General features: G+C 37.7%; 3 protein-coding genes and 1 long non-coding RNA gene across 4 annotated transcripts in view; 2 read left to right on the top strand and 2 right to left on the bottom strand.

Moving 5' to 3' along the window:
• Positions 1 to 4,942, bottom strand: part of LOC134678581 (uncharacterized) — a 38,220-nt gene extending 33,278 nt beyond the window's left edge. Inside the window, exon 1 of the long non-coding RNA XR_010100206.1 lies at positions 4,684 to 4,942. This is a non-coding gene — a long non-coding RNA (uncharacterized LOC134678581). The remainder of the gene's footprint in view (positions 1 to 4,683) is intronic.
• Positions 4 to 1,395, bottom strand: LOC134679407 (uncharacterized). The gene is made up of 3 exons (XM_063538302.1): positions 1,106 to 1,395; positions 728 to 898; positions 4 to 252 (listed from the first exon to the last, which is right to left on the bottom strand). The coding sequence occupies exons 1-3, from the start codon at positions 1,266 to 1,268 to the stop codon at positions 59 to 61; spliced, it is 528 nt and encodes a 175-aa protein (XP_063394372.1). The 5' UTR covers positions 1,269 to 1,395; the 3' UTR covers positions 4 to 58.
• LOC134678194 (endothelial differentiation-related factor 1 homolog) lies at positions 1,810 to 2,731 on the top strand. Its single transcript, XM_063536655.1, has one exon. It carries the CDS (start codon positions 1,931 to 1,933, stop codon positions 2,369 to 2,371), a length of 441 nt encoding a protein of 146 aa, XP_063392725.1. The 5' UTR covers positions 1,810 to 1,930; the 3' UTR covers positions 2,372 to 2,731.
• The window catches only part of LOC134678556 (probable nucleoporin Nup54), a 294,899-nt gene continuing 273,098 nt past the window's right edge, over positions 3,620 to 25,420 (top strand). Inside the window, exons 1-10 of the mRNA XM_063537171.1 lie at positions 3,620 to 3,741; positions 4,286 to 4,384; positions 5,065 to 5,510; positions 6,550 to 6,685; positions 7,334 to 7,490; positions 8,041 to 8,149; positions 9,317 to 9,500; positions 9,924 to 10,012; positions 10,418 to 10,585; positions 11,500 to 11,619. Coding sequence (XP_063393241.1) covers positions 3,738 to 3,741; positions 4,286 to 4,384; positions 5,065 to 5,510; positions 6,550 to 6,685; positions 7,334 to 7,490; positions 8,041 to 8,149; positions 9,317 to 9,500; positions 9,924 to 10,012; positions 10,418 to 10,585; positions 11,500 to 11,619 — 1,512 coding nt within the window. The 5' untranslated portion in view covers positions 3,620 to 3,737. The remainder of the gene's footprint in view (positions 3,742 to 4,285; positions 4,385 to 5,064; positions 5,511 to 6,549; positions 6,686 to 7,333; positions 7,491 to 8,040; positions 8,150 to 9,316; positions 9,501 to 9,923; positions 10,013 to 10,417; positions 10,586 to 11,499; positions 11,620 to 25,420) is intronic.

Genomic DNA, 25,420 nt, shown 5'->3' with positions numbered 1-25,420 from the left:
TGGTGAATAAATATTGAATTTATTCATGTTAATGTATAGCAAACAATACTAACTTATATCAGCTCTTAAAATCTAAATCTGACATATCTTGATCTTCACATGGTGGTTGGTTTGGGGTAATTTTAATATCAGCTTCTTGTATTTTAGGTTTCCACTCTATTTTAAAGGTATCTATTGCATCTTGTACTGTCTTGAAATTTAATGGCACCAAATTATCTTCATCTTCTGGAGGTTCACTTCGAACATCTGTTTCTGCAAAATAGTTAATTTCCACATTTAAAACAAGTAACCTTAATTTTATTCTTCAGGATGAAATAATAAATAAATAAAGATTCAGTGGTCCAATATTCTAGTATCATTTCAACAATTGTTTTTCATTGAACAACATTTTACTCACACTTAGCCAAATTTACTCAAATAATATACCTATTTTTAGGTAGTTATTCCTTATTTCAGCAATTACAAATAAAAATAAAATAAAATGACAACTATCCAGTGATAGTAGAATATCTTAATTTGCCTTTATTTCTACCAAATATAATGAAAAATCTCCAGGATCAACACAATATTCTATTATGAAAATCTATACACAAATTGGTTTAACTGTTTTGGAGTTATGCCTCCATAGACAGAGACACATGTTAAAACATTCTACACCCTTTTGTATTAGGCGTGAACATGAAAATTGGCATTCTTGTGTGCTGCTAGATAAATAATGTAATCTAACCTGCACCTTCCCTAGGAGTAATGTAAGTATGCTTCATTCTGAGGTATTTGTCTGCTTTACAAATATACTTCATATTTTCCTTTGGCACTTTGTCGAAAAGAGGATCAACACTAGGCGGAGCTATATCTCTTGCAAAGAACATGTATGTTCCAAGTGGGCTTTCTAATTGTCCTGTAATTATTGAATTACCTATATGGTTTATTTGGTATTGAACAAACATAAATACAATATAATATATATTATTATAGATCTTATCAAAGTAAGATAGTATTGTATAAATGTTACCTACAGTCTGTGCGGAAAGAAAAGAGCCGTGGAATGCATGGGGCCCAATACATTCCACGACTCTTTTCTTTCCGAACAGAACCTTGTACAGACCTGTGAATATGGTGTCATCTAATTGTATTATAGGATTTTTCCCACTAATACCAAGCACATGTATTGATCTATAGTTTTCCATGTTTACAGTATCCTCGAATTCTGCGAAAACGAGAATTTCCTCTTCAGAATCGGGTGATTCTTCACAGATCATTGCTTCCATTTTTTTTATAGCAAAAGTATGTAAGTAGTATCAACAAATATGTTACAGAAAAAGTTGCAAATACTCAAACTAGCACGAAAGGTATAGTGTACGTAATAAAATACTATAAACGCGGTTTTTAATTTTAATATTATTTGATAACATGAATGACATGACATTGATTATAAATTCAATGTTGCAAGGCAAAATAATATCCATCATACACCCTTTCCACATGACTCCATATCAATCTTGTATTCTTTGCTCCATAAGAATACACCAAAGAATATAAGAATACACTCAATATCAAATAAAAGAATAAGTTAAGAATTCTGGTCATATAAATATGAAGAGTAAAGGACGTGGGAAGGTACACGTTTTTCATCAGGGATGCACTGGAATAAAATTCCGCTCCGTCTAACAAGCGGCTTACATTCTCGCGCAAGCCACGAGCCCAGCCGCGAGCCGCGCCACGAGACGAGCCACGAGCCGCAAATCTAAACCGGCCATAAAGATTTGACATCTAATACATTTGTAGTCTAGTCTATGGTGCATTGTGTGTTTTTTAATCTGTACTGGGTTGTTTTTGCAGCCACACGACGAGAACAAAGCAGAAAGCTAAATCTTAGTAAAGACAAAGTTTCAATTTAGCTCACTTTCTTATTCATTATAAGCACGTAAACATGTCGGATTGGGATACGGTCACTATTCTTCGCAAAAAACCGCCGAAAGCATCAGCATTAAAAACTGAACAAGCAGTAAATGCCGCACGCCGTCAAGGTTTACCAGTTGACACTCAACAAAAATATGGAGCAGGTACTAATAAACAGCATGGAACCACAAAAAACACGGCGAAACTTGACAGAGAAACTGAAGAATTAAAACACGAGAAGATACCACTGGATCTTGGAAAACTTATCATGCAAGGACGGCAAGCAAAGGGCATGAGTCAGAAAGATTTGGCGACAAAGATCTGTGAAAAGCCGCAAATAGTAAATGACTACGAAGCCGGTCGCGGCATTCCGAATAACTTGGTACTTGGGAAGATTGAAAGAGCAATTGAAATAAAACTTCGTGGAAAAGAACGTGGCCAGCCACTACAGCCTCCTGGAGGAAAGAAATAACGGATTCCCTGGGAGGCGAAGACTATACTCCGATTTGTTAACTGCATACATTTTATTTTTAACTCTTATTTGCTGTTGGATGTGGTTCTGTCATAACTTGAGTGATACGAGTATAAGAATATAAGCAAGCATTTATTTTTCTTTCTCAATCTAGAATATTCTGTGATGTGTTACCACCACGAAAATGATTCTCAATGTTGATTGTTGATTTAGTCCGGCAAGAAAAGCCCTTTCGTGAAATTAGCTATGTTTGTAATATTTCATAATAATAATATAATAGAGTATCTAGTTATGATTAATATTGTGGTTCTTTTGTACTCATGAAAAATAATGAAAGATGTAAACTTATGTGATTATTAAGGTGTGGTTTTATTGTTTTGATAGATGAAATTGGATTATAACATATTAATTAACAAAGAATTCGTCCAATTTGTACCATTCAACATGATAGGTATTTATCATATACGACCACAGGCAGACCTTAGTTACATGCTGCGTGAAGAGCATGACATCATCATCTGTTTCGATCAGCTGTGTCACTGTCAACTATGATACAAAAGATTATGTAGAGACAGACGACACATTCCACATTCCACCTGTTTAATTTCTAGGTCAAAATGTGCATTGTATCACTCTCTCACTAAGCAAAATGTGAAATGCAAATACACATTGGACAGGTGGAGTATTCCACCCATTTTCCTATGTACATAATTTACATATTTGCAGAAATTATCAATACAACCTATAAAACAAAGTCCTCCACCGTGTCTGTCTGTTTGTGTGTTTATAATATGTTTGTTAAAGATTAACTCGAAAAATACTGAACGGATTTTCATGCGGTTTTCACCTATCAATAGAGTGATTCTTGAGAAAGGTTTAGGTGTATAATTTGTTAGTTAAAAATTGCCTACTCCAGAGCACGCAGTCGCTGTGGCCGAAATCGGTCAGGAGAGCATCATCATCAACCCGTGCAAAGCCGAGGCGGGTTGCTGGTATTATAATATGTTCTGAACAATCTGAACTAAGTTTTTTAATTTTGTCTATACTGGCAACACTGACGCGCTTGACAAGTGATTGACCAATAAGCAAGTGCTTACGAACAATGTTGCCACCTAATTAAAGCTTTTCTGCCTAATGTCCTACGCAGATGTGTATGAGATGTGTACATACCATTAGTTTGAAATCACACTTGACCATCACTTGACTTGACATTTGACTTTGACACTTGTGACAAGCGAGAAAGACGAGAGAAGAGACTTGAAAAGTTGAAAACCAACCATACCATCACGCCGTTGGTTGAGTTTTGCCTTTGCCGATGAATTGAATTGGACATAATAACGTTAATAAGCAGAAATATAGCTGGACAATGAGTAAGTAATATTGGTTTGGTGTGGGCCTGTTTCAATACTAACACAAAGTAATTATCCGGTTTACTATGTCGTTTAACTTTTCTCCTAACGTTCCTCCACCCGTGGTATTCGGCACCGCCGCCAAACGTGAGTATAATACTATTATTCATAAACAACGCCCTAAAGCTACATATATTGAAACCAGAAGTGATAAAATAATTGGTCAAACATTAAGATACATGGATTCACATGCACTAAACACTTCCTATTCTTAATACCAATCTGAAAACTCGTAACATTTATTATGCCGCTTATTTGTTAATTTTTCTTGTTAATCTTTTAGGCGCTGCATGTAAATTCTAAAAAAGAAACTTGAAACTATAATCTATAAAAAAGAGCATGAGTGGAATGATGGAAGGTCAGAAATATACGTTTTCATCTAAAGTAGGAATAATAACATGTTAACATACAATAAATTCATTCATACCATAAATTAGCTTAGTTTTGTAGTAGTGTTGTGAATAAATTTGTAAGGTGAAGCTCATTAAAATTCTACGAATCATAGGTACGCCGTTTGGAACTTTAGCGGCATCAGCTGCCTCCACTGGGGGCTCAATGTTTGGCGGCTCCACCTTTGGCACTACTACCACAAAACCCACAACAGGTAAGTGTTATGAAAAAATATACGCAAGCATAGCATGCCCCTAAATCGTACCTAATTTTGACCACTCATTTCTCATAGGTTATACACCGTGTTTTTTTTTATTTCCGTTAATTTCAAGGGTGCATTCCTGAGCTTAAATTAAGTAACTTTCTCAAAGACACCGATGTTCTAATTAACTCCATTTCGGAGATAATCAATAATTTATTTTTTTCCTATAAGGCCTCTACAAGCGTGTACACTTGCCTTAGGGCTGGTTTACATATTGGTTAGTGTTAAGAATGAGTTCATACATTTACTACTAAACTTAAGTACAATCTTGGTCGATCGATGTTCGAAATGACATTGATATGTCACAGATTTCAATTGTTTGGTTGAGTTAAATGTAATGCCCGTGTTACAACAACGCTATATGCTACATTTAATTACTTTTTAAACTTAATTTTTTCTTTAAAAAAAGCAAAAAAAAATTTTTTTTTTGAAAATTAACTATGCCAATTAGTTCACTTAAACGTTCTTAACCATACCCCGAAGTTAACGGAATTCAATAAAAACACGGTGTATATGGTGGCTGACATCAGGCGGTCACTAAAAAGAATTCACAACTGTACTTGTGTACTATACAACTATGTGAGCAATGTCAATATATTCTCAATGAAAAGAAAACATAACTCTGTTTTCAGGATTTAGTTCTTTTGGGAATACAACTGCAACATCGATTGGTGGCACAGGAAGTTTGGCCTTTGGTGGTGGTGCTTCAACTTTTGGCAGTACAGCACCAACATTTGGCAGCACTGCACCAACGTTTGGCAGCACTGCACCAACGTTTGGCAGCACTGCACCTACATTTGGCAGCACTGCACCAACATTTGGCAGTACAGGACCAGCGTTTGGTAGTACTGCTCCTAGCTTTGGCAGTACGGCTGCAACCTTCGGGACAGGAGCTCCAGCTTTCGGAAGCACAGCCCCAGCATTCGGCACAAATACTTTGACTACAAACACCTTTGGTGGAACATCAACACTAAGCACTGGATCAACATTTGGGACAACTTTTGGACAAAAGCCTGCAACTAGTGGTTTTGGTGGATTTGGCACAGGACTGACCTCAGCATTTGGTCAGCAAAATCAGGTAAAATTCTTAATTGTTAACTACGATTCAAAGCTTAAAGAGCAAAAAAACAGACAAGTGCAAATCAGACTCGCTCACTGAGGGTTCCGTAATTTTTTGTATTTGTTGTTATATTGAATTGAATTGAATTGAAACAGCCTTTATTTCAGATAAGTATTTTGTAGTACATTTCATTTTGTTGTTAACATATATCTAATCTAATTTATATCTGTATGCCTTTTGTAGGCAAAGGCCTCCTCTAGCTCTTTCCATTTATCCCTATCCTTTGCTTTTGTAGTCCAGCAACCTCCTGCTGCGCTCTTAATCTCATCATCCCATCTTCTTGTTGGCTGGCCATGCTTCCTTTTTTTGTCTCCAGTAAACCAGTACATTTGTTGTTATATGTAGCAGCAACAGAAATACATCGTCAGTGAATATTGCCTGGTGACAGACAGAAGGACAGACAGGCAGACAGACAGACAGATGGACCTTGGTAATAGGGTCCCGTTTTTACCCTTTGGGTACGAACCCTAAAAGAGGATTATGATAAGAAAATGATGTACTGACACCTTAGTTATAGTAAAGTAGAATATTGATTATCTAAAGTAAAGCAAAAATGGAAAAAGTTACGCTTCAGGTAGACTTCTGGGCTTCTTGTGGGGGACTTTGGATTATTGCTTGAAGATGTATCTGCCTGTTCAAAAATTGGTTTATCTAGAGTACTTCTTCTTCTTTGTGTTAGAGGCTATATAAGGCTCGAAAGCCTATATGTCACTGCAACCATCCCTGATCTATTGTGATAGCCACCTACTACAACTCCTGATCCAAACCTGCAACTTCAAACAGCTCTTTGATCTCGAGAGACTTTAACTCCTCCGGGCGCAATATGTGTCCGCCCAGGATTAAGTCACGAGTACGCATTAGGCAAGGGCACTCTGTGAGAATGTTCAAGGGCGTCTCCTCTGCCTCCATACAGAGTCTGCACTGCTCCTCCTAGAGTACTTTCTCTTCATGCTCTTCCTTTCTAATCTTGCAGCACCCTGTATATTGTGTGTTGTAGCAGCCTCAGCAGCAGCAGGGTCCAGGGTCGGCCCATGAGGCGCTTGTGGCTGCGGTGTTCAATTGTTCAGTGTTTGGGGACGAGAGGGACCAAGTGCTCGCCAAATGGAACCTTTTGCAGGCACAGTGGGGCACTGGTAAGTTTCTCATTAGTCTGACCACAACAGAAAAAATCTGTGGTACAGTCTCGATCAGATATATCCGAGCGGCTCTATTGTCAGTGCGTTATAGTGCGTGTTCAGATATTGCGAAAGCCTAAGCTACTCCTATATATCTGATGACGATTGTACAAAGCTGTGAGTTCTTTATTGATGTTTATTTGCTTTAAATACTATCACAGCAGAAATAGTGTAATGCCGCCATCAACTCATTAAACCATAATACCAGAATTCTATGCTATCACGTAATTAAATTCTAGATTATTAGCTTTCTTTCTTCACATAAGTATTTTCTTTCACTATTTTTTTACCGCATACAGTTTTGTTCTACATAGAATATGTTTAAATAATTTCCTAGTTTACAATCCGTTTTTACTGGCTTTCTCGTAAAGTAATGCATTAATGTGTAACAAATGTTATAAGGTAGGTACAGTCAACTGTAAAAATGTGGGAGCACAAATCATCTCAAAAATATGTCCCATAGCTCTTATGTCAGCAAATTAAGAACTATGGGACATATCTTTGAATAAGTTGGCTACACCAATATTTTTACAGTTGACTGTACCTAACGTACTTGCAACTTACAGGACTTATAGTAAATTATTATTCTCAAATGATTATTTTCAGGTCATGCCTACTACAGTCGTAATGCGCCACGCCTAGAGCTGAACGAGCAGAATCCCCTGTGCCGCTTCAAGGCGGTCGGGTACTCCCGGCTCGGCACCCACGAAGACAAGGACGGCCTTGTTGTGATGATGTTCAACAAGTCTGTTCAGGAGATTAAGTGAGTACCTGCCATATCACAAACCTTGTTGGAACGAAATTCATTTTCATTTTTCCTTGTTTCCCCATGAACAGTGATCGGGAATTTGGTTGCAACGCCGCGGGATCTAGTAGAATTTTTTCTATGGATACGGGAGTAAGCCCGCAACATGGATTGAATTTTTCACAAAAACGCTAGCTTAATAGTTTTGAAATACACTTACCTACTAAAGCGGACAACCGCTGGCGCTAGGCCGGGAAAACGCTAGGTTGAAGAAGAAGAATTACCTACTAAAAACGTTTCATAAGAAAAAAGAAACATTTACCTTTAGTGGCATCCAAATCCCCGATCACTGCTCATACGATAACTGAGGGTCTCGATCAGATGAGGTCGGATGTGAAGGCTATATTGACTCAAACAACTATCTATGCTCTAACTTTTTAAGAATATGGCAGTAAATGGTTTAATAAGTGGCCTAGTCAGTTCTGCTCTAATCAAGCTTACTTTCAACGCAATGATGTTACCTACTTCGTATGGACGTTAATTATACTAAAATATATTTATGTTCCAGCACCAACAAGCAAGTACTTCAGGCTTCGTTGAGCAACTTGTTTGGTAACAAACCGAATTTGGTAGTTACCATCGATTCAGTGGGAGCGGTGACTGATAATAAAAGTCAGGTAACTAAACACATTATAATACAACAGGGTATTTCACTACTAGTCAAATCAGTTTCTTTTTTCGAACTATCAATTCAATTTTGCTACTATGGAATTTATATGAAACACTAGCATATGACGTCACAAACAAATTACCAAGGCCCCATTGCATAACAAACTACAACTAATATTATAAACGGAACTCCTTATTTAATAAGTGAAATTAGAAAAGGAGTTCCGCTTGTAATATTAGTTGTAGTTTGTTATGCAATCGGCCCCTAGCCCTTAATTGTGTCTAAATATAACTGCTGTCTATTGTTCCCTATTAATATTCTCTAGTGCTTTATTTCATGCATGGTGTAAAATAATTTATTATTGTATACAATCAAAAACCGAACTATAAAAAAAAACTGGATACACTTTTATTGCTAACTGTATTTCCTCTGCTTTATACGTACCTATAAAGTATTCTTCAAGACCTTTCTAATTACAATATGTTTGTGTTTCCTCGAGTGATTAAAACACGTGAGTGAAACTAAAATAGCTTAATTTTAGTATGTATCACGATAGTTTAAATTCGGACCAGGGATGTTGCGAATATTCGCAGACGCATCCGCGGAACATCCGCATTATTTTCAACATCCGCATCTGCATCCGCATCCGCATAAAATCGATGCGGAGCATCCGCATGATGCGGATGTCGACCAAGTCGGTAACTGGAACGTATTAGCGGCGGTGCCGGCGGCGTAAGTGCTAGGTAATTTCGTCATTATATATAACGAAATCGTCTAGATCCCGAAAAGTCGCCCATGTTACTGTTTATTAAATAAAACGCACCTATGTTCTTGCACAAATACTAAATGTTTCGTTTTTTTTAAATAATAAATGCTAAAAATTTAATAATTGACGTTTTTTAAGTACCAAATCTTGACATCCGCATCCGCGGATGTGAGGCTTTAAATATCCGCATCTGCAGATGTCAAAGAATCTGCATCCGCAACAGCCCTGATTCGGACATTTTAAACTCCTTGGCAATCCTAGTCTTTATAAGGAATTATCCGTATTTTGAACATAAGAGAGGAACCAAAAATATTCACAAAACTAAGGATACTAGATACTGGCCAATAGTTTTGATTTTACATTGACATCTAATTCTTCTGTGGTGAACATAATACGATAACGATACAGGTGGTGATATACGTGGTGGACAAAAACGCGAACAACGCCCACATATCGGCTACGGAGCTGGCCTCGTTTCTGAACGCGGGCGCGGCGCGCACGGCGCTGAACGGCGCCGGGTGTGGCACCATCACGGCCGTCACGCGGCCCACGCCGCAGGCGCTCGCGCAGTACTTGCAGACTCCTCCCCCCGGTGAGACTATACTCACACTCCTGTGTGAACACACAGAATAAATAATAGTACCAGTGGGGAGACACTCCTGACTTCGGGCAAACTCGGCTCCGTTCGGCCCAGCATTGCTTCGAGCAATTGGGGTTGGCGCCACTTGATGTCCTTTTGCGTGCACGGCTACAGATCATTTTTGATAGCGGGCCCTTGTTTCTGAACAAGTTTCGACTAAATTATAAGAGAGAAAACAGTGTTGAATCTCAAAGCTGAGGACTTATAGGGCTCGAGTTTTAACCAACACTAGATCGTCTTTTAAAGTACAGTACAGATGTAGTACATGATTGTTTTCCATCGTATTTTTTCGGAAACTATGTCACTTCTTTTCTCATCACTCGAATGAAATTGCTAGCGGTTTATTACTAACTTCTGTATTCTTATTTCTTACAGGAATGGATATGAGACTATGGAAGCAAGCACAAGCCGACAATCCTGATCCTGATAACTATATACCAGTCCCCATCATTGGCTTTTCCGAGGTAAGATACAATAATCACTTTAGAAAACAATATTGGCGCTGGTTTGTACCTAGAGAATGATACAGAAATATTTTTATTCGTGAGCACAAACACAAAAAGGAAAATTACACAAGCAGAGAAACATAAAAAAGGAGAAAGTGCCACGAAATGGTCTCATCTCAGCATGTTGCTGGCGGCTTCCAGCGCTGATCTTCCGATGGATATCGGCACTACTTTGAAACAATCTCGTAATTCTCGTATCTCACACTCAAAGTTATAAGGCAGTTTGCCAATTTAAAACCGTACGACGGATGAACGACAATACCTAAATTAATTATGTAATAAAATCTTGATCACCAATCATAAATTGTCAGCACTAGTATTGTAATCCATTCTGACATGCTGTTGACCCGTATCTGTTTATAGATCAAGAGTCGAGCACGTATCCAGGGCGAGGAGGCGAACCTGCAGGCCGAGTGGCTGAAGCGAACCGCAGACACACTGGCCGAACTACGAACCAGGCGGGCCGCCGCCGCAGCACGGCTCGCCCAGCTGTCCGTCAAACTACACGCCCTCAGGCACACGCTACTACAGGTACACAGTTTAAGACGAGCCGAGCCGCGGGCACAATGGCCGAAATACGGTCATTGTGCAAAACACGGGTCACCCAGCTGTCGGCCAAACTACTTGCCGCAGGCACGCGCTACTACAGGTACACACGGACTAGGTATAGACGAGCCTGAACAGAATAGCTGTAGTCACTACAGTGTAGTGAACCACGGACACAATGGCCGAATTACGGTCAAAGCACGGTTCGCCCAGCTGTCCGCCAAACTACACGCCCTCAGGCACACGCTACTACAGGTACACACGGACTAGTTTTAGACGAGCTTGAATAAAATAGCTGTGGTGAACCGTGGATACAATGGCCGAACTACGGTCAAAGCACGGCTCGCCCAGCTGTCGGCCAAACTACATGCCCTCAGGCACACGCTACTACAGGTACATACGGACTAATAGACTTGCAGGAAATCTCGACCGAACCAAGTACGCGACAGCTATTCATATAGTCCAGGGGTCTCCAAACTTTTTTACCTGAGGGCAATATTAATTGCGCCTCAGAAATTTCGCGCAGGCCACCGCTGGCGTCAATGTGTATCTGCTTGCTGCTGTTAGGGCTGAATCCCTGGAGCGTGGCTCCCGCGGGCCGGATTGGAACGCTGTCGGCGGGCCGGATTGGAACGCTTCGCGGGCCGGATATGGCCCGCCGGCCCGCGGGTTTGGAGAGCCCTGATATAGTCGATAGTCAGAAATCATCAGAGCTTTAAATATCGGGATCTAAGTTCTATAAGTGTTTTTTTGGCTGTACTGAAGGTCCCTAATCCAATTTCAAAATATCCGCTTGCGCGCCGAGAGCCGTAGTGTATCGGTTCCTTACATGGCAACGCTATAATATTATTTTCGAAAAGTGAAAAATAAATCCTAATACATTTTCTCGTCGTTTCTAGGCGATCGGTCGTAAGGAGGTGATGGGCCGAGTCGGCGCGGCGCTCAGTCCGGAGGAAGAGGCGGTGAGGGCGCGCCTGCACGAGCTAGCATCCACTTTGTCCACCCCACCGCTGTATAACGTAAGTAAAGTAACACTAATTTCATACGCGTTATAAGTACAAGATAAAAATAAAAAATAAAATAAAGTTTATTCAGTAACATAAAGTAACATTTCAGTATTCATGCTGGTGCCTCTTTTTAAGTATTCAAGATACCTGTATTAAGAGACAACCGCTGATGATGATGATGACAGACAAGATGATAAGCTCGTTTCTTGTGTGTCAACTATTTTGAATATCAACCATCTTATTACAGTAACCATTTTAGAATAATCAGCTACCACTCCAAACTGTCCATTGTTCTGTATGGCAATGGGTCGACCGCCCAGATGGACGGTCTAGAATATCTAGATAGATATTCTAGATCTTACCGCGTTTGCAGGGCGTTGATCTCTTTCTTGTCGTGTCTACCGATGGGGTTACAGTTAGAGCACCCTTTATAAGCCTGCAGTGGCTGCAGATACTTTTGAACGCGAACTGTCGAGATATATTTATATTAGAAATAAGTTTTTGGCAAACATTTCATTTTTGGTACAAGCTTTTATCGCTGACTGTACTGTTCTTACGACAGACAACTAATACTCATCGAGACAATTCTAAAAACCCCTAAAACAATTAGGTTTCGTTGTTTCATCACAGAGTTCCTATGGCCACCTCCTGTCTCCATCATCAGATCAGTTCGACAGTACCATATTATTGTATTGTCATCAGAACTACATGCAGCTGCCAATTTTCATGACGCTACGATCCTTGGAAGATGGTTAAATTAATTACCATAGATTGCATTACATAAGGCCTGATTCGAAACAAATTTGACAAATTCAGAGTGATTTTTCTTGGATATTTTCTAGCTTACTTTATATATACACTACGACATTATAATTATCAGAATCACAAAATTATTATACCAAAAAATTTTTTTTTTATCAATTCTAAGATGATCAAAAAAATCAAATAAACGCCGCCGTCTTTTTAATTAGGCGCCAAATTGCTGTCAAAAACTTGATAAGTATGGAAGAAACTTGCACATAACTAATTTCCAACATAACCTGTTACCTAATATTATACCAATACTGAAAGGTAATTTCATTGCAATATCCATGAAACAATGAGGATCTAGACATATCTTCAAATATCTGGCGTATCAGGAATTTCGTCGATGTGGTGTCAGTTACCGGGCATTGGTTACTTTTCGACAGAGAAATCGACACCAACATCACTAAAAGAAACGGTTCGCAGCTTTAGTTTAATAATGCGGATTTCCAATATTACTTTGATAATATTTGGAGATGATCCACGATGTTTATGAGGCAATCAGCATGCTTAAGCCAGTACCCTCGAAATCGGACCAAAAAACTTGATTCAACAAAGTCCCACAGTATTGACCTATTGAACGGTATGGAGTGGAGTGTCCAAGGAATTAGTTCGTTAAAACAACAAAAACTATATGCAATATAATATTTCAAAATAAACATTGTTCTTGATAGGACTCAAACTAAGAAACTGTCAAAAAACACTGTCGGATGTATGATGGAGGGCATACAACAAAACTAACGACAGGAGCGGGAAGAAATGGAAAATGATGAATTTACTTATAAATAACAATTTTTAAACAAATTTTCAATAAATTATGGAAAAACAAATCTTGATTCAGCTAGCTTCAGTACCATTAATAGGGTTTTCAATTTGGCAGATTGAATTCGAATCAGGCCTTAGTTAGTTACATACAGGTCGAGAGTTCCTATGGCTACCTCCTGTCTACATCATGAGATCAGCTCGACAGTACCATTTTATTGTATTGTCATCAGAACTACGTGCTGCTGCCAATATTCGTGACGTTACGATCCTTGGAAGATGGTAAAATTAGTTACCTTAGATTCCATTACATAGTCAATTATATACAGATCGACCTAATAAAAGCTTGTTAAAAAGTAATCGCTGGTTGTACATACTTTTGGCGCGTTTTTTCATACGCTACTATTGATGCGGATTGTACTATTACTACAATATATTGTGTTATTCTTAATCCAGTAACTTTGTCGAATTTTGTAACCTGGCTCTTTTGCGTCAAATCCGGTAGTTCTGATTTTTTGCAGGCATGTTTATGATGTTGGCCCAATGAATAATCCAAGTTTGTGACCTCGAGCGCCGAACGCAACTTTGTCAAGAATCGAATAAACCGCAATTTTTTTTAGTTTTGGGCGATTATAACCCTAAAGTACTAGTTTTTGATAGTAACTTCCTAGGGCGTTTTTAAAGTAGACTAAATTTGCTACAATAAGACACTAGAATTGTCTCTGTACATTTAATATTTTCCGAGATAAAGCCTTTCAAAATTTTATAATTTTACATCAGTTCTTAGGTATAATATAAGGGTTAGGTAGGTAATTTATATGGAATTCATCACCGCCACGTTCTACAAAATATTTATTTTCCAAAAAAAAAAAAATTTTAGCAAAATAGGCACTCATACATTTTTTTATGGAAAATAAATAGTCCAAATCTAAAAAAAAATGCGGTTTATTCGATTTTTGACAAAGTTGCGTTCGGCGCTCGAGGTCACAAACTTGGATTATTCATTGGGCCAACATTATAAACATGCCTGCAAAAAATCAGAACTACCGGATTTGACGCAAACGCAAAATGTATAATTTTACTGTATTATCTGGTGTACTACAATAATTTATTTTATCGTCCTTAAGTTTTCGGTAAACCTAATTCTCCTGTATTCAATTCATCACCCTACTCGCATCGGCCACCAATTTTTTATGTAGTCGTAGTGGCCAATATTTAATTTTAGGAGATTAGCTAATGTTAGACTAGGTTATCCTTAGGGTCCCTAGTTCTCGTTCTAGGACCACAAAAATCATTTATCTGAATGTTCACCTCTACTAGAATCTGCCTTAAGTACACGCTCCGTACACGATCTTAGGTATTATGTGTTATATCGATAGCACGTGGAATCTCTTCAAGATATAACCAGATATTAGATTATCAATCGACTAGTTTCCGGACATTCGACGGTGACCGCTGTATGCTGTATATTTTTGGATTTACCCTTATCTTTAGGTAAATCCGGCTTTGTTTGGTGCGCAGATCATAAAATATATGCACGCTAGATTACGATACGAGTACATGCGCGTGTAAATTGGTAACACGTCACGTGTGACTACCTGACGACCGACAGGGAGGGATGTTAACTGTATTTAAAATTATTTCGATACATGCACGAAATAAAGTACCAGAAAATCATTCATTAGATAAACAAGTGCGAGTCGGACTCGCGCACGAAGGGTTCCGTACCATTACGCAGAAAATGGCAAAAAAATCACGTTTTATGTATGGGAGCCCCACTTAAATATTTATTATATTTGTTGTTATACCGGCAACAGAAATACATCATAAGTGAAAATTTTAACTGCCTAAGCTTCTATCTCGGTTCATGAGATACAGCCTGGTGACAGACAGACAGACGGACTGCGGAGTCTTAGTAATAGGGTCCCGTTTTTACCCTTTGGGTACGGAACCTTAAACAACAGAGACTACAGTTATTTTTTGACACGATTTCTATTTAATAGTAGTTCAGGTGAATACGAGTATGACCCATCCTAACAAATTTGTTATCTAGTTTGACATAAAGTTCAAATTATAATGAAAGATTTTGGGAGGTTTCCTTAAATTACCTCCAAATAGGAAAGAACTATAAAGAGTAGGTAACTTGACCGTGACGTCACTTGTTCTGTGTTCCATATAGGTATGTAGATTCTATAGTGGCAAAGGGTCACATTAACTTAGCCGCCAATATACAATCGAAGATACGCTTCCTCTTAGAAACAACATGCTAAAATAACATGAAACATGTCATGAAGATTAAACTAACGTAATTAATTATGTATCAGGGATGTTGCGGATGCAGATTTTTTGACATCCGCGGATGCGGATGTCCAGATTAGGTACTTAAAAAACCTCAAATATTACATTTTTAGCATTTTTTGTTAAAAAAAAATGAAACGTTTAGTATTTGACCAAGAATATAGGTGCGCTTTATTTAATAAACAGTAACTTGGCCGACTTTTCGGGATCTAGACGATTTCGTTATATACCTAAAATGACGAAATTACCTAGCACTTACGCCGTCGGCGCCGCCGCTAATACGTTCCTGTTACCGACTTGGTCGACATCTGCATCATGCGGATGCTCCGCATCGATTTTATGCGGATGCGGATGCAGATGCGGATGTTGAAAATCATGCGGATGTTCCTCGGATGCGGATGCGAATATCCGCAACATCCCTGTTATGTATATCTGTTTATACCAAGCGGTACGTCAAGTATGGAGCTTATAGGGATCTGTACGCCAAGTTTGTACAAAGTAAGCGTGGTTAGTGTCTACAGACATCGTACATCGTTCAGTCGGACATCGGTCAATAATGCGACGTGTAAGGGAAGTGTTCTATGCCCTCATGTGAGTAAGAGCGCGCTATCGGCAGACTGCTTTATCGATAGCGATTGCGCGCGGCCTTGCCTGCCCACTCTGCCTGCGCGTGGACCGTTATCTGTTTATCTTTGATGGTGTTAACACTGTCTGCGGATATATGCCGGATTAGCCGACCTGAGGTTTATGCGCCTCATTCATTTGTTATGTGACTTATATGTGTTAGACCGTTTAATGGGCGGTTAAAGTCCTTATATATTTGTAAGTAAAACCGGCCAACTGCGAGTTGGACTCGCGCACGAAGGGTTCCGTACCACTACGCAAAACACGTCAAAAAAATCACGATGGCCCCAATTTCACATCGGTGACAGGTGCGACGAATTGTAAAATCACTATTGCTGACGTCACAGGCATCCATGGGCTACGATTACCACTTACCATCGTGCGGGCCGTATTCCTGTTTGCCACCATCATTGTATTATTAAAAAAAACTTTATTATATCGGAAAAAAACAGATATTTCTCCTGCGAAGTTTCTGACAATTGTCAAAGATTTAGAAGAATTGTAGGTAATTCTTGACAGGTAATGAGTTATATAATATGTCGGAATTTCGTGACAATTGTAGTGTTTCTTGTGACAAACTTATCTTGTCATAAACTTAGCAAGAGAAATATCTGTTTTTTTCTGATATCATAAAGTTTTTTTAAATAATACAATGATGGTGGCAAACAGGAATACGGCCCGCCCGATGGTAAGCGGTAACCGTAGTTCATGGATGCCTGTGACGTCAGCAACAGTGATTTTACAATTCGACGCACCTGTCACGTTGGTGAAACAGGGGCCTGGAGGCTGGGTCCCGCGAGCCGTACGCTTTGCGTGTCGCGGGCCGGATTGGAACGCGTCGCGGGCCGGGGTGTGGAGACCCCTGCTCTAAGCTTTCAACACCTGTTGTTAAAGAGTCTCATCTCCTCACCAGTAAAATAAATTTGTACCACTGAAAATCTACTTGAACATGGTGAAAGGCTAATAAAATGATGTCATGTTCAGTCAGTTAGTCAGGTCAGTTAATTACAAGTTAAAATAAGTGTGTTAAAAAGAAGGTCAAAGGTTACTAATGTAAATTTTACATTGTTTACACCTGTACTTATCAAATGCAATGACCTAGGCGAATAGGAAATTAATGATTACAAATATCACGTGTGGTATGAATGTTTTAATTTAATTATCCAACGGCTGATTGTGATTAGGGCAAATCCCTCGATTTTACGTGAGATATTATTGTCGTGTGCCCTCTGCATGGCAGACTTTCAGATCTTAATGATGTTCATGAATTCATTATTCATGTTATAAATGACCTAGCCTAAGAAGAAAAATAAATAAATGATGATAATAAATGAATAATGATATACATTTTGATTAGATACAGTTTTAAACCGACTTCAAAAATTAAAAATTAAGTTTTCAGTTAGGTTGCACGTTAAACTGCGATCTTCAAAGATTTTAATGACATTTCAAACTGTGTTATCGGTTTCTGTTAAAGATTTTTAAAATGAAGTTCAATTCAACTCAGATTCAACTAATTATATTTTGGTAAATGGTATAGCGCGTTAGTTCTATTCATATCATAATTGATAGCACGTGACATCCTATGTAAACTAATATCACAGAAGACCGCAACCTTAAAACATTATAATTCTGTATGACAGGTAGCAAATATGCGTTTCCCATACAAAACGTAGGATGATATGTTTTTTTATTTCTTAGAGATTCCTGAGGGCTTACCGCGAACCACGTTCGACGTGTTGCCTCTTTATCGCACTTGTAAATTTGTCCGTAAGGTTGACAGGGAGGCAACACTTCGAACGTGGTTCGCGGTAGGCCCTCTGACTACCTACTCCCAATTTGGGAGTCCCAAACCATCAGAATATAGAGCATATAGACTTATAGAGACATTTAGAGCCAGTTGTACCAACCACAATAATTAGTGGACACATGTCGCGATTGTTTTAACGTTGCAATCGACCCTTAACAATGTGCTTTGGACGAATTAGGCGTCCGATACGCCAGTGATGTTATTGTCCCTTAACCTGTCAACACGGAACATAAGTAGTAAATCTTCGTAAGGTGTATTCGTATAGAGCCGAATTACTTGCCAATTTCGGCCTATTTTGAGAATCCCATTCCCATAAGACTTGTAGCTTAAAAGTCGCATGCAAATTATATACCTAAGCAGATGTTTCATGGCCTCGAAGCCGAATGATTTCGCATTGGCATGCAGGTAATGAATACACTCGTAAAACTAATCTGGGTACTCATTGTACTTAACTGTAAAGAGGTCATCAAGATGCAGACATTGCAGACCCATCTCAAAGTCCAAGAAACCATTTAAACACCGGTAACATCTAACCAAGCGTTGTATAAGCAAACGGCAACTTTCGCAAAATCACATCACAGTGTTGCGCGAAGTCGAAAAATAAACTTTATTTAAATAATACTAAAGTTGAATTCGTTAAACGCGGACAAGCTTGCCAAAGATAAACCTGCTACAATGACGGCGACAATGACGAACAGCATTAGACAAAAATGTAACGCGATCTGGTTGAAACTGGTAAGGCAGATAAATGCGACTCGCGCTTACCACACGCGCTGAGGCAATCAGGGGTCTACCTAATTTACTTAATCTACAATATATTTAGGGCTCATTAGTAAATCTAGAAAGAACTGCCGACACGTTCTGCATGTTGTTTACTTATTCTTAACATGATTTAGCCTCATTTTATATCGTAGTTATAAAAATTTACTTTCCATTGCCCCAATTTGGCCAACCAATTTCTAATTATTTTGTAACCTACAAAATTGGTATTTAGGATGATTGGCTCAATTTGGCTAATAAATTATAAAAACACAGTGTGGTAAAGGAAATTTCCGGTAAATTTTGGCTGGCTGCGTATAATAAATCAAACATTTGAGTTTTGTATAGATATAGCAAAAGCTCCAATCGCGTTCAAATCAGTGTACGTTCGAATTGTCCTGTCAGTCATCTAAGACTAGGGTTGCCATACGTCAGGATTTTCCCTGACATTTCAGGATTTTTGGTTCCTTGTCAGGACTGCGAGGGGACTTGATTAGTGTCAGGGTTTTTCCGAAACCTCTATATATCAACGACTGGAACCCAGCTGAAAGTTTGGAGGTGGGAGGTATGCCAGTTATCAATCGTGGCGCGTTAAGAGGCTAGTGGCCCACAAAAGGTTCCAGGGGAATTAAGGGAAGTAAAATGGAACATATTTCATTGGTTTTTTTTCTTACTTGTGTGTAACGTGTTTTTATATACATTAATAAAATTATTTGAATCTTGAATAAAACTTGAATTTGGTTTGGTGAATGGCCGTCTAGGAAATGTCTGTATTTTTAGGATGATATCGGACTTTTCTCAGGATATTCTATTTTTTCTTATGACAACACCAAGACTGTAATCAGGTGTAATCCGGCACCTGATAATATTTTCACTGGTTTATGTACTTAAGAAATGGATTATATAATAACACGTCGGTTTTGGCTGCCTGTCACGCCCCGAAACTTTCACATGTCATTGTGCTATCGAAAGGGCATTGAGATAAAAGTTATCAGTCTAGACTTTTATCGTATCAGTTCAATCTTCAAAGGCTTAATAAATGATTCGCAATAAAGCACTTATGTTCGAGGGCGCAACTAAATATAACTTTATGATGAGCTTTTCAAAGTGTACCTAATGTTCTTGTATCACTACCTACCTACATAGAGTTACACCAAGAAAAGTCTGCAACGATTTTGATAACATCCCAAGTAACACAAAGTAGCTGAATATTGTTTGAATAATAGAGCATTCCGTACTTAATGCTGAATAAAGTAGCTGTATAACAGCTGAATAAGCGCTAATACAGACGTTATACAGAAGGTTTGGGCGCAAAGTGGGCAGTGCCCACGCCGCTTATTTCTGAATAACAGTAATGTAATAGCTATATAAGTGTGTGCCCACACATTGAATCGCTGAATAACACTTGTATAGAGGCTGTCAAAAGCTTATATACCGCTTTTAAACCAAAGTTATCCAGCTTTGTACACAATGAATCAGTTATTCACACGTTATTCAGCTTTTGGTTCACAAGTGCATTTTTATAGAAAATATATTCAGATATTTGTGTTAAATCAATGATTTGTCTTCCATTTTAATTTGTGAACTCATGTCAAAGTGTAGTTTCTGCAGTGAAAACTTACAAAATAAGGAGGACATCACCCATATATTTATTTGATGTTTACATAACTTCAATTTCATTGCGCATGCGACTTTACTGTTAATATATATATGCATTTTATTTAAAATTTTAAAGCGCCGCGTAAATAATGCACCGTTTCAAAAGTAAATATAGAAAATTTACTACTCCACTTTTAAATTTGTAATTTTTCTGCGGTGTTTAGATGTTTTAGTGATAGAAAATGTACTTTAACAAGTTATGCTACGATAAAACTAGTTTTATAAATGAATAAAATGGGTTTTTCAGTTCATTTTCAATTCCTATATAATTGTAGAGGTTAGAAAGTGAGCAACCGTAATAGCGTCCGACTGTGCTGAATATAAGCTGCTGCCACAGCTATTATTGTGCTAATTTTTGAATAAACATTCACATTATTCGCGTTACTAAGCAACATGTTAGATAATAATGGTCTTAACACAACAAGTTTTGAATAACATCAGTATAATAGTAATTGTTTTCTCAATCTTAAAGCCTATTAGGGTTCTATACACAAATAGTAAAAACCACATAGATCCTCACTACTTTGATGATAAAACATTATAGGTATGTAACACGGGCAATATTCAATCCTACTTCCCACTAATTTTATAAACGCGATATAATATATAAGTTATATGATAAATCTGGGGGCACGGCAGTTTACACAGTTATTTTTTCCGTTATCAGTTCCGACAAATATGTAGTAGGTAAAGGTAACGCAAAGATGTACGACGTGAGTACGAAGATGTATATAGTATGAGTATGGTATGGTTACGAGTATGGTATGAATATGAATATGGTATAGGTGCGAAGGTGAGGGTATATCATTCATTCATTCATATTAGTAGTGGGTATCACGGGTATGAGTACAATTAAGTATAGTTTGATATGGGCAGTATTGTTTAGGTATGAGTACGAGTACAGTGTGGGATGAGTATGAGTAGACCCACTTGAAAACTAAAAACAGTCTGTTCAAAATCGACAGGAGAATCGATTTCGCTATGAGGGTGATTATTTTATTTTTCTCATACCCAGTCCAGTCTACAACTTTTTAATGCAACAATATGAATAACTAGCATTTGACACATTGTTTGCCAACTAACAACAACCTTAAATGGCCATTGGTAATCTTTATCTCGTTGCAGTAAGGTATGAAAATGGTCAGATAACAGTGTTTACGATGGTAACTATTAGCAATTGTTTTACGTCATTAAAAGTAGAGATGCAACGGATAGTTGTTTGGCCGGATACCGGATACCGGATATCCGGACTGGACACTGGCCGAATATCCGGTATCCGGCCGCCGGATATTCGGCCGGCGGAACTATACCTACATTTCGGTTTTTCAGGTGCGCATTCTGCAGGTTTGACCTGTTTCCTAGTAAACGTTCGCGCGGACTCATTTCTAGGTTCGAAATGAGTGCGCGTGCAAGTCAGTGGAATGATTAAATTGTTTTAAAATAATAAACAAGTACGATTATGACCGTGTCTGTTTCTTAAATCCAATTTGTTTACTCCGAAATCATGCAATGTTACTATCCGGTATCCGGCCGAATAGAAGGTCACTATCCGGTATCCGGCCGGTTAGTAAAATAGTGGCCGGATAGGCCGGATAGTAACCGGATATCCGGTGCATCTCTAATTAAAAGGACAATGCATCTTGTGTAAAATAACCAATCGAAGAGAATTGTTAAGAAAACTAAACCTCGATTTTTAAATAATGGTTGGATTAAAGAATATGCGTATTTATTCTTGATGCGTTCAAAATAAAATAAAAACACGCTCAAGCTCAAAGCAATCAGACTCAAGTAGCACTGTTGACCCTGTATAAAGCTACGAAACCCTCTCCACTGCGCACTTGTTGATACTAAGCAGTAGTTTGAATAGCGCTTCTCATTGCGTTCATTTTGCAGCTTTTATCAAGAAAATATAGTATATGTGTACTAAAATCGCTATAACTTAAGTATAAGTGTTGTGTTAGTATTTATTATTCAGACGTCATGTCAATAAAAGCCATAACTAACCCATATATGCAGCTACTGAATAACAAATAATATGTGGATTTTATTACAGCTTCCAGTAATAGCGTCCACCTTTATTCAAAAACTAGCGTTAAAACAGAAACTGCAACCGCTTTTATACAGTTGAAAGTCTTCACCGACGCTTCTTTTCAGCATTTAGTAGCCACTATCACATTTTTCTTAATATTGTCTGCTTAAAATCATACAACACAGAATATATACAGCTAATTGCTGCTAATGCTGCTATTATGCAGCTTTTTTTAACCACAAATGCTTTAAGCTGAATAATGTCTGAGTAACTGTGTAAGAAATAAGTATTATTCAGCTTTAATATGCAAAACCGATACTATGCAAAATTTATTCAGCATTTATTGGTATAAAGGCCCCACTAGGCCCACATATTTTCTTATTCCGAATTTAGTAATTTCCACCGCATATACACAAAATTTATGCAATCTTAATTTGAATAAGATGATAATTTTACTCTATTATCCTGCTTGTGTGTTACTTGGGATATACGCAGTACAAGTGTTATTTATAAGTCGCAAAATTCCATAGAAGTTTGACGTTTAAAATGACACTTGCACTGCGTGTGCTATCAAAATCGTTGCAGACTTATCTTGGTCTAATTCTACCTACAGTTCGATCACGTTCACGAGGTCCTTGGAAATAAACCCTTACTGGCCTTCCGCGCTGTTCACCCAACCACAGTGCACATGATGCTGATACGTTAAAATAGTTTTACTTCATGAGTAACTGTTCCCGTGTCGCCAAACTTACACATTCCAACCAGTCGATATGAAATGACAGCTTTTTAGTATGAAGACCAGTGTCTCCTAACTCACACATTCATAAGTAGTTAAGTTACAAACGACATACAATTACAAAAATAGTAGTAACCTTCAATAGGGTGTTACCGGTTGAAATTTCTAGAATTCATATCAACTGTAGGTAACATATGCCACGGTCTAAAATATCAAGTCAATGTTACATAATACATCGGAACCTGGATAATTGCAATCTCAAGGGACCGGCCAGTTTTTGTCAATTAACCAGGTTTTTCATTTAAGCAGGTCGAGTCAATTAACGAGGTTCAAAAAATCGTTCTGTCAATTATAGAGGTTTTCATTAATAGAGGTTACGTTCTGACAAATTTCTTTTATGGAGGTGCAAATAACCATTTAAAGTAGATTTACACGCTTACGTTCCGGGTTTCTGGTCTATATATTGCTTCTGTCTATATTTGCACTTTTACACTACATTAATTACCACTTTATTTTATTATCATTTGGGTTAAAAAAAATCCCTTGAACTGTAGAAGAAAGTTTTATTAGAAAGTAAAAAGCAAACTTTGTTTTTTATTGATCAAAACTATTTCACCTACTACAGGCTGTGATAGATACCCAATAAATAAATTGAATTCTGGATGGAGATATAAATAAAATGATCATTGCTAATTAATTATTGTTTCTGCTGTCTACAACTACATTATTTCAATTACAGAGGTAATAAGTAAGACTCGTTTCAATAATAGAGGTAAAAACAAGAGCAAAAATAACGGATTTTTTTAGCAGTGTCAATTATAGAGGTCTTAAGTTGCAATGTGGTCAATTACAGAGGCAAAATTACGAAAAGCACTAAAATCTAAATTGCAATTATAGAGGTTCCAAAATTTCAATTATAGAGGCCTTTTGGTCTCAAGGGACCGGGACTGGACTTTTGGTTGCAATTATTGAGGTTTTCCATTTATCCAGGTGCCAATTAACCAGGTTTCACTGTATCTCGTACTGCTACTCAAAGTTAAAACGCAGTAACTCTGTATGCGATATACATAGTTACTATGTACCACAAAACAAGAGCGCGGCGCGCTCATTCTTTCTTCCGTGGTTACTACATATTTCTTTTGATTGTAAGAACAAGATATGAGTTTTTTTTAAGTAGTCACGATATGCATTGAATTATCTCATTATGTCACAAAAGCTCACCTAACACCAATGTAATACAGCTACATAACACTGAATGGCGCTGTAATTATTAATTATTGAAAAATATTAAAATTTCTTATCATTCATGAGTCAAGGGCTAAATTTGCCGTAGCATTTGATGCGTAGGTGGTACCTAGCCAAAGTTATTTGACATTCAGGATAGATAACACAAGACTGAACTCTAAGTTCTAATCTAAACATATTTTAATAATGTTCATACGTAAATAATGCCAAACAGTATTTTTTGTGTTCAGTGTATCAGATTATATTATAAAATATTATTTTCTGCTTAAGCCCCCATTCCCACGGGCGCTTCTAGGACGCGCGTTAAAAAAGCGTTGAAGTGACACAAATGGATACATGTGTATTTATTCACACGACAGGTGGCGCTTTTTATCAAGCGTTGTTGGATTTTCGACTTTAACCTCGTGCCGCCCAAGAAAAAAAACGCAAGATCAGCTAAACGCCCAGTGTGCAATACATGAGCCATAATATTTTGAAGTCGTAACTGCCCACGCACTTAAAACATTTTTTTTTACACAAAACTCGAGCAGGATTTTTTTTATTTTTTTCTGGGTATAAGTGAATAAAAATGGATACAGTAAACTGAATTCCACCTTCGTATCTTTTGTTCATTTAAATGCACATTGGGTTTTTGATTGATGTTATAAAGTAATAAAATATATTTTTTTAAATCAACTTTAAGGCACGTAATTGCGATAACGTAGCCTCTGACTATTATTATTCTGCTTAAATAGTTACACATAGTCTACATAATAAGCCACGTAAGTCAAAAATAATTAGAAAAAAAGTTTTTTAGTATTGGGCTATTTTTTTATGTATGTTAACATTCATATTTGACATCGAAATGCTTTATAACAAGGTCTGAAAAATAGTTAATAAACTTCCTTAACATACAACTTAAAACTTAATATCCTTCTTAATTATATATTTTAAGTTATTGTATGTTTGCTGTGTTTCAGTATCACTGCCTTCGAAACATTATTTTTTACTAAGACTGTAAATATCTGGTTCATCACCAGAAGGTTAGTATCCAGGATCACAAAATTTTATTGTGTGATTGCAAAAAGTCTTCCAGCTCGTATTCAAC

Source organism: Cydia fagiglandana, chromosome Z, assembly GCF_963556715.1.
Source record: "Cydia fagiglandana chromosome Z, ilCydFagi1.1, whole genome shotgun sequence".
Taxonomy (NCBI): domain Eukaryota; kingdom Metazoa; phylum Arthropoda; class Insecta; order Lepidoptera; family Tortricidae; genus Cydia; species Cydia fagiglandana.
The sequence above is the reverse complement of the archived record's forward strand: the minus strand, read 5'-3'. Positions and strand labels throughout refer to the sequence as shown.

What these genes read in the sequence shown, in the direction of transcription:
- LOC134678194 (XM_063536655.1), top strand. Translation starts at nt 1,931, where the DNA reads ATGTCGGATTGGGATACGGTCACTATTCTTCGCAAAAAACCGCCGAAA.
- LOC134679407 (XM_063538302.1), bottom strand. Translation starts at nt 1,268, where the DNA reads ATGGAAGCAATGATCTGTGAAGAATCACCCGATTCTGAAGAGGAAATT. An exon ending in AGATGACACCATATTCACAG is followed by an intron (nt 899 to 1,105) that starts GTCTGTACAAGG and finishes CAATAATTACAG; the next exon opens with GACAATTAGAAAGCCCACTT. An exon ending in TACTCCTAGGGAAGGTGCAG is followed by an intron (nt 253 to 727) that starts GTTAGATTACAT and finishes ACTATTTTGCAG; the next exon opens with AAACAGATGTTCGAAGTGAA.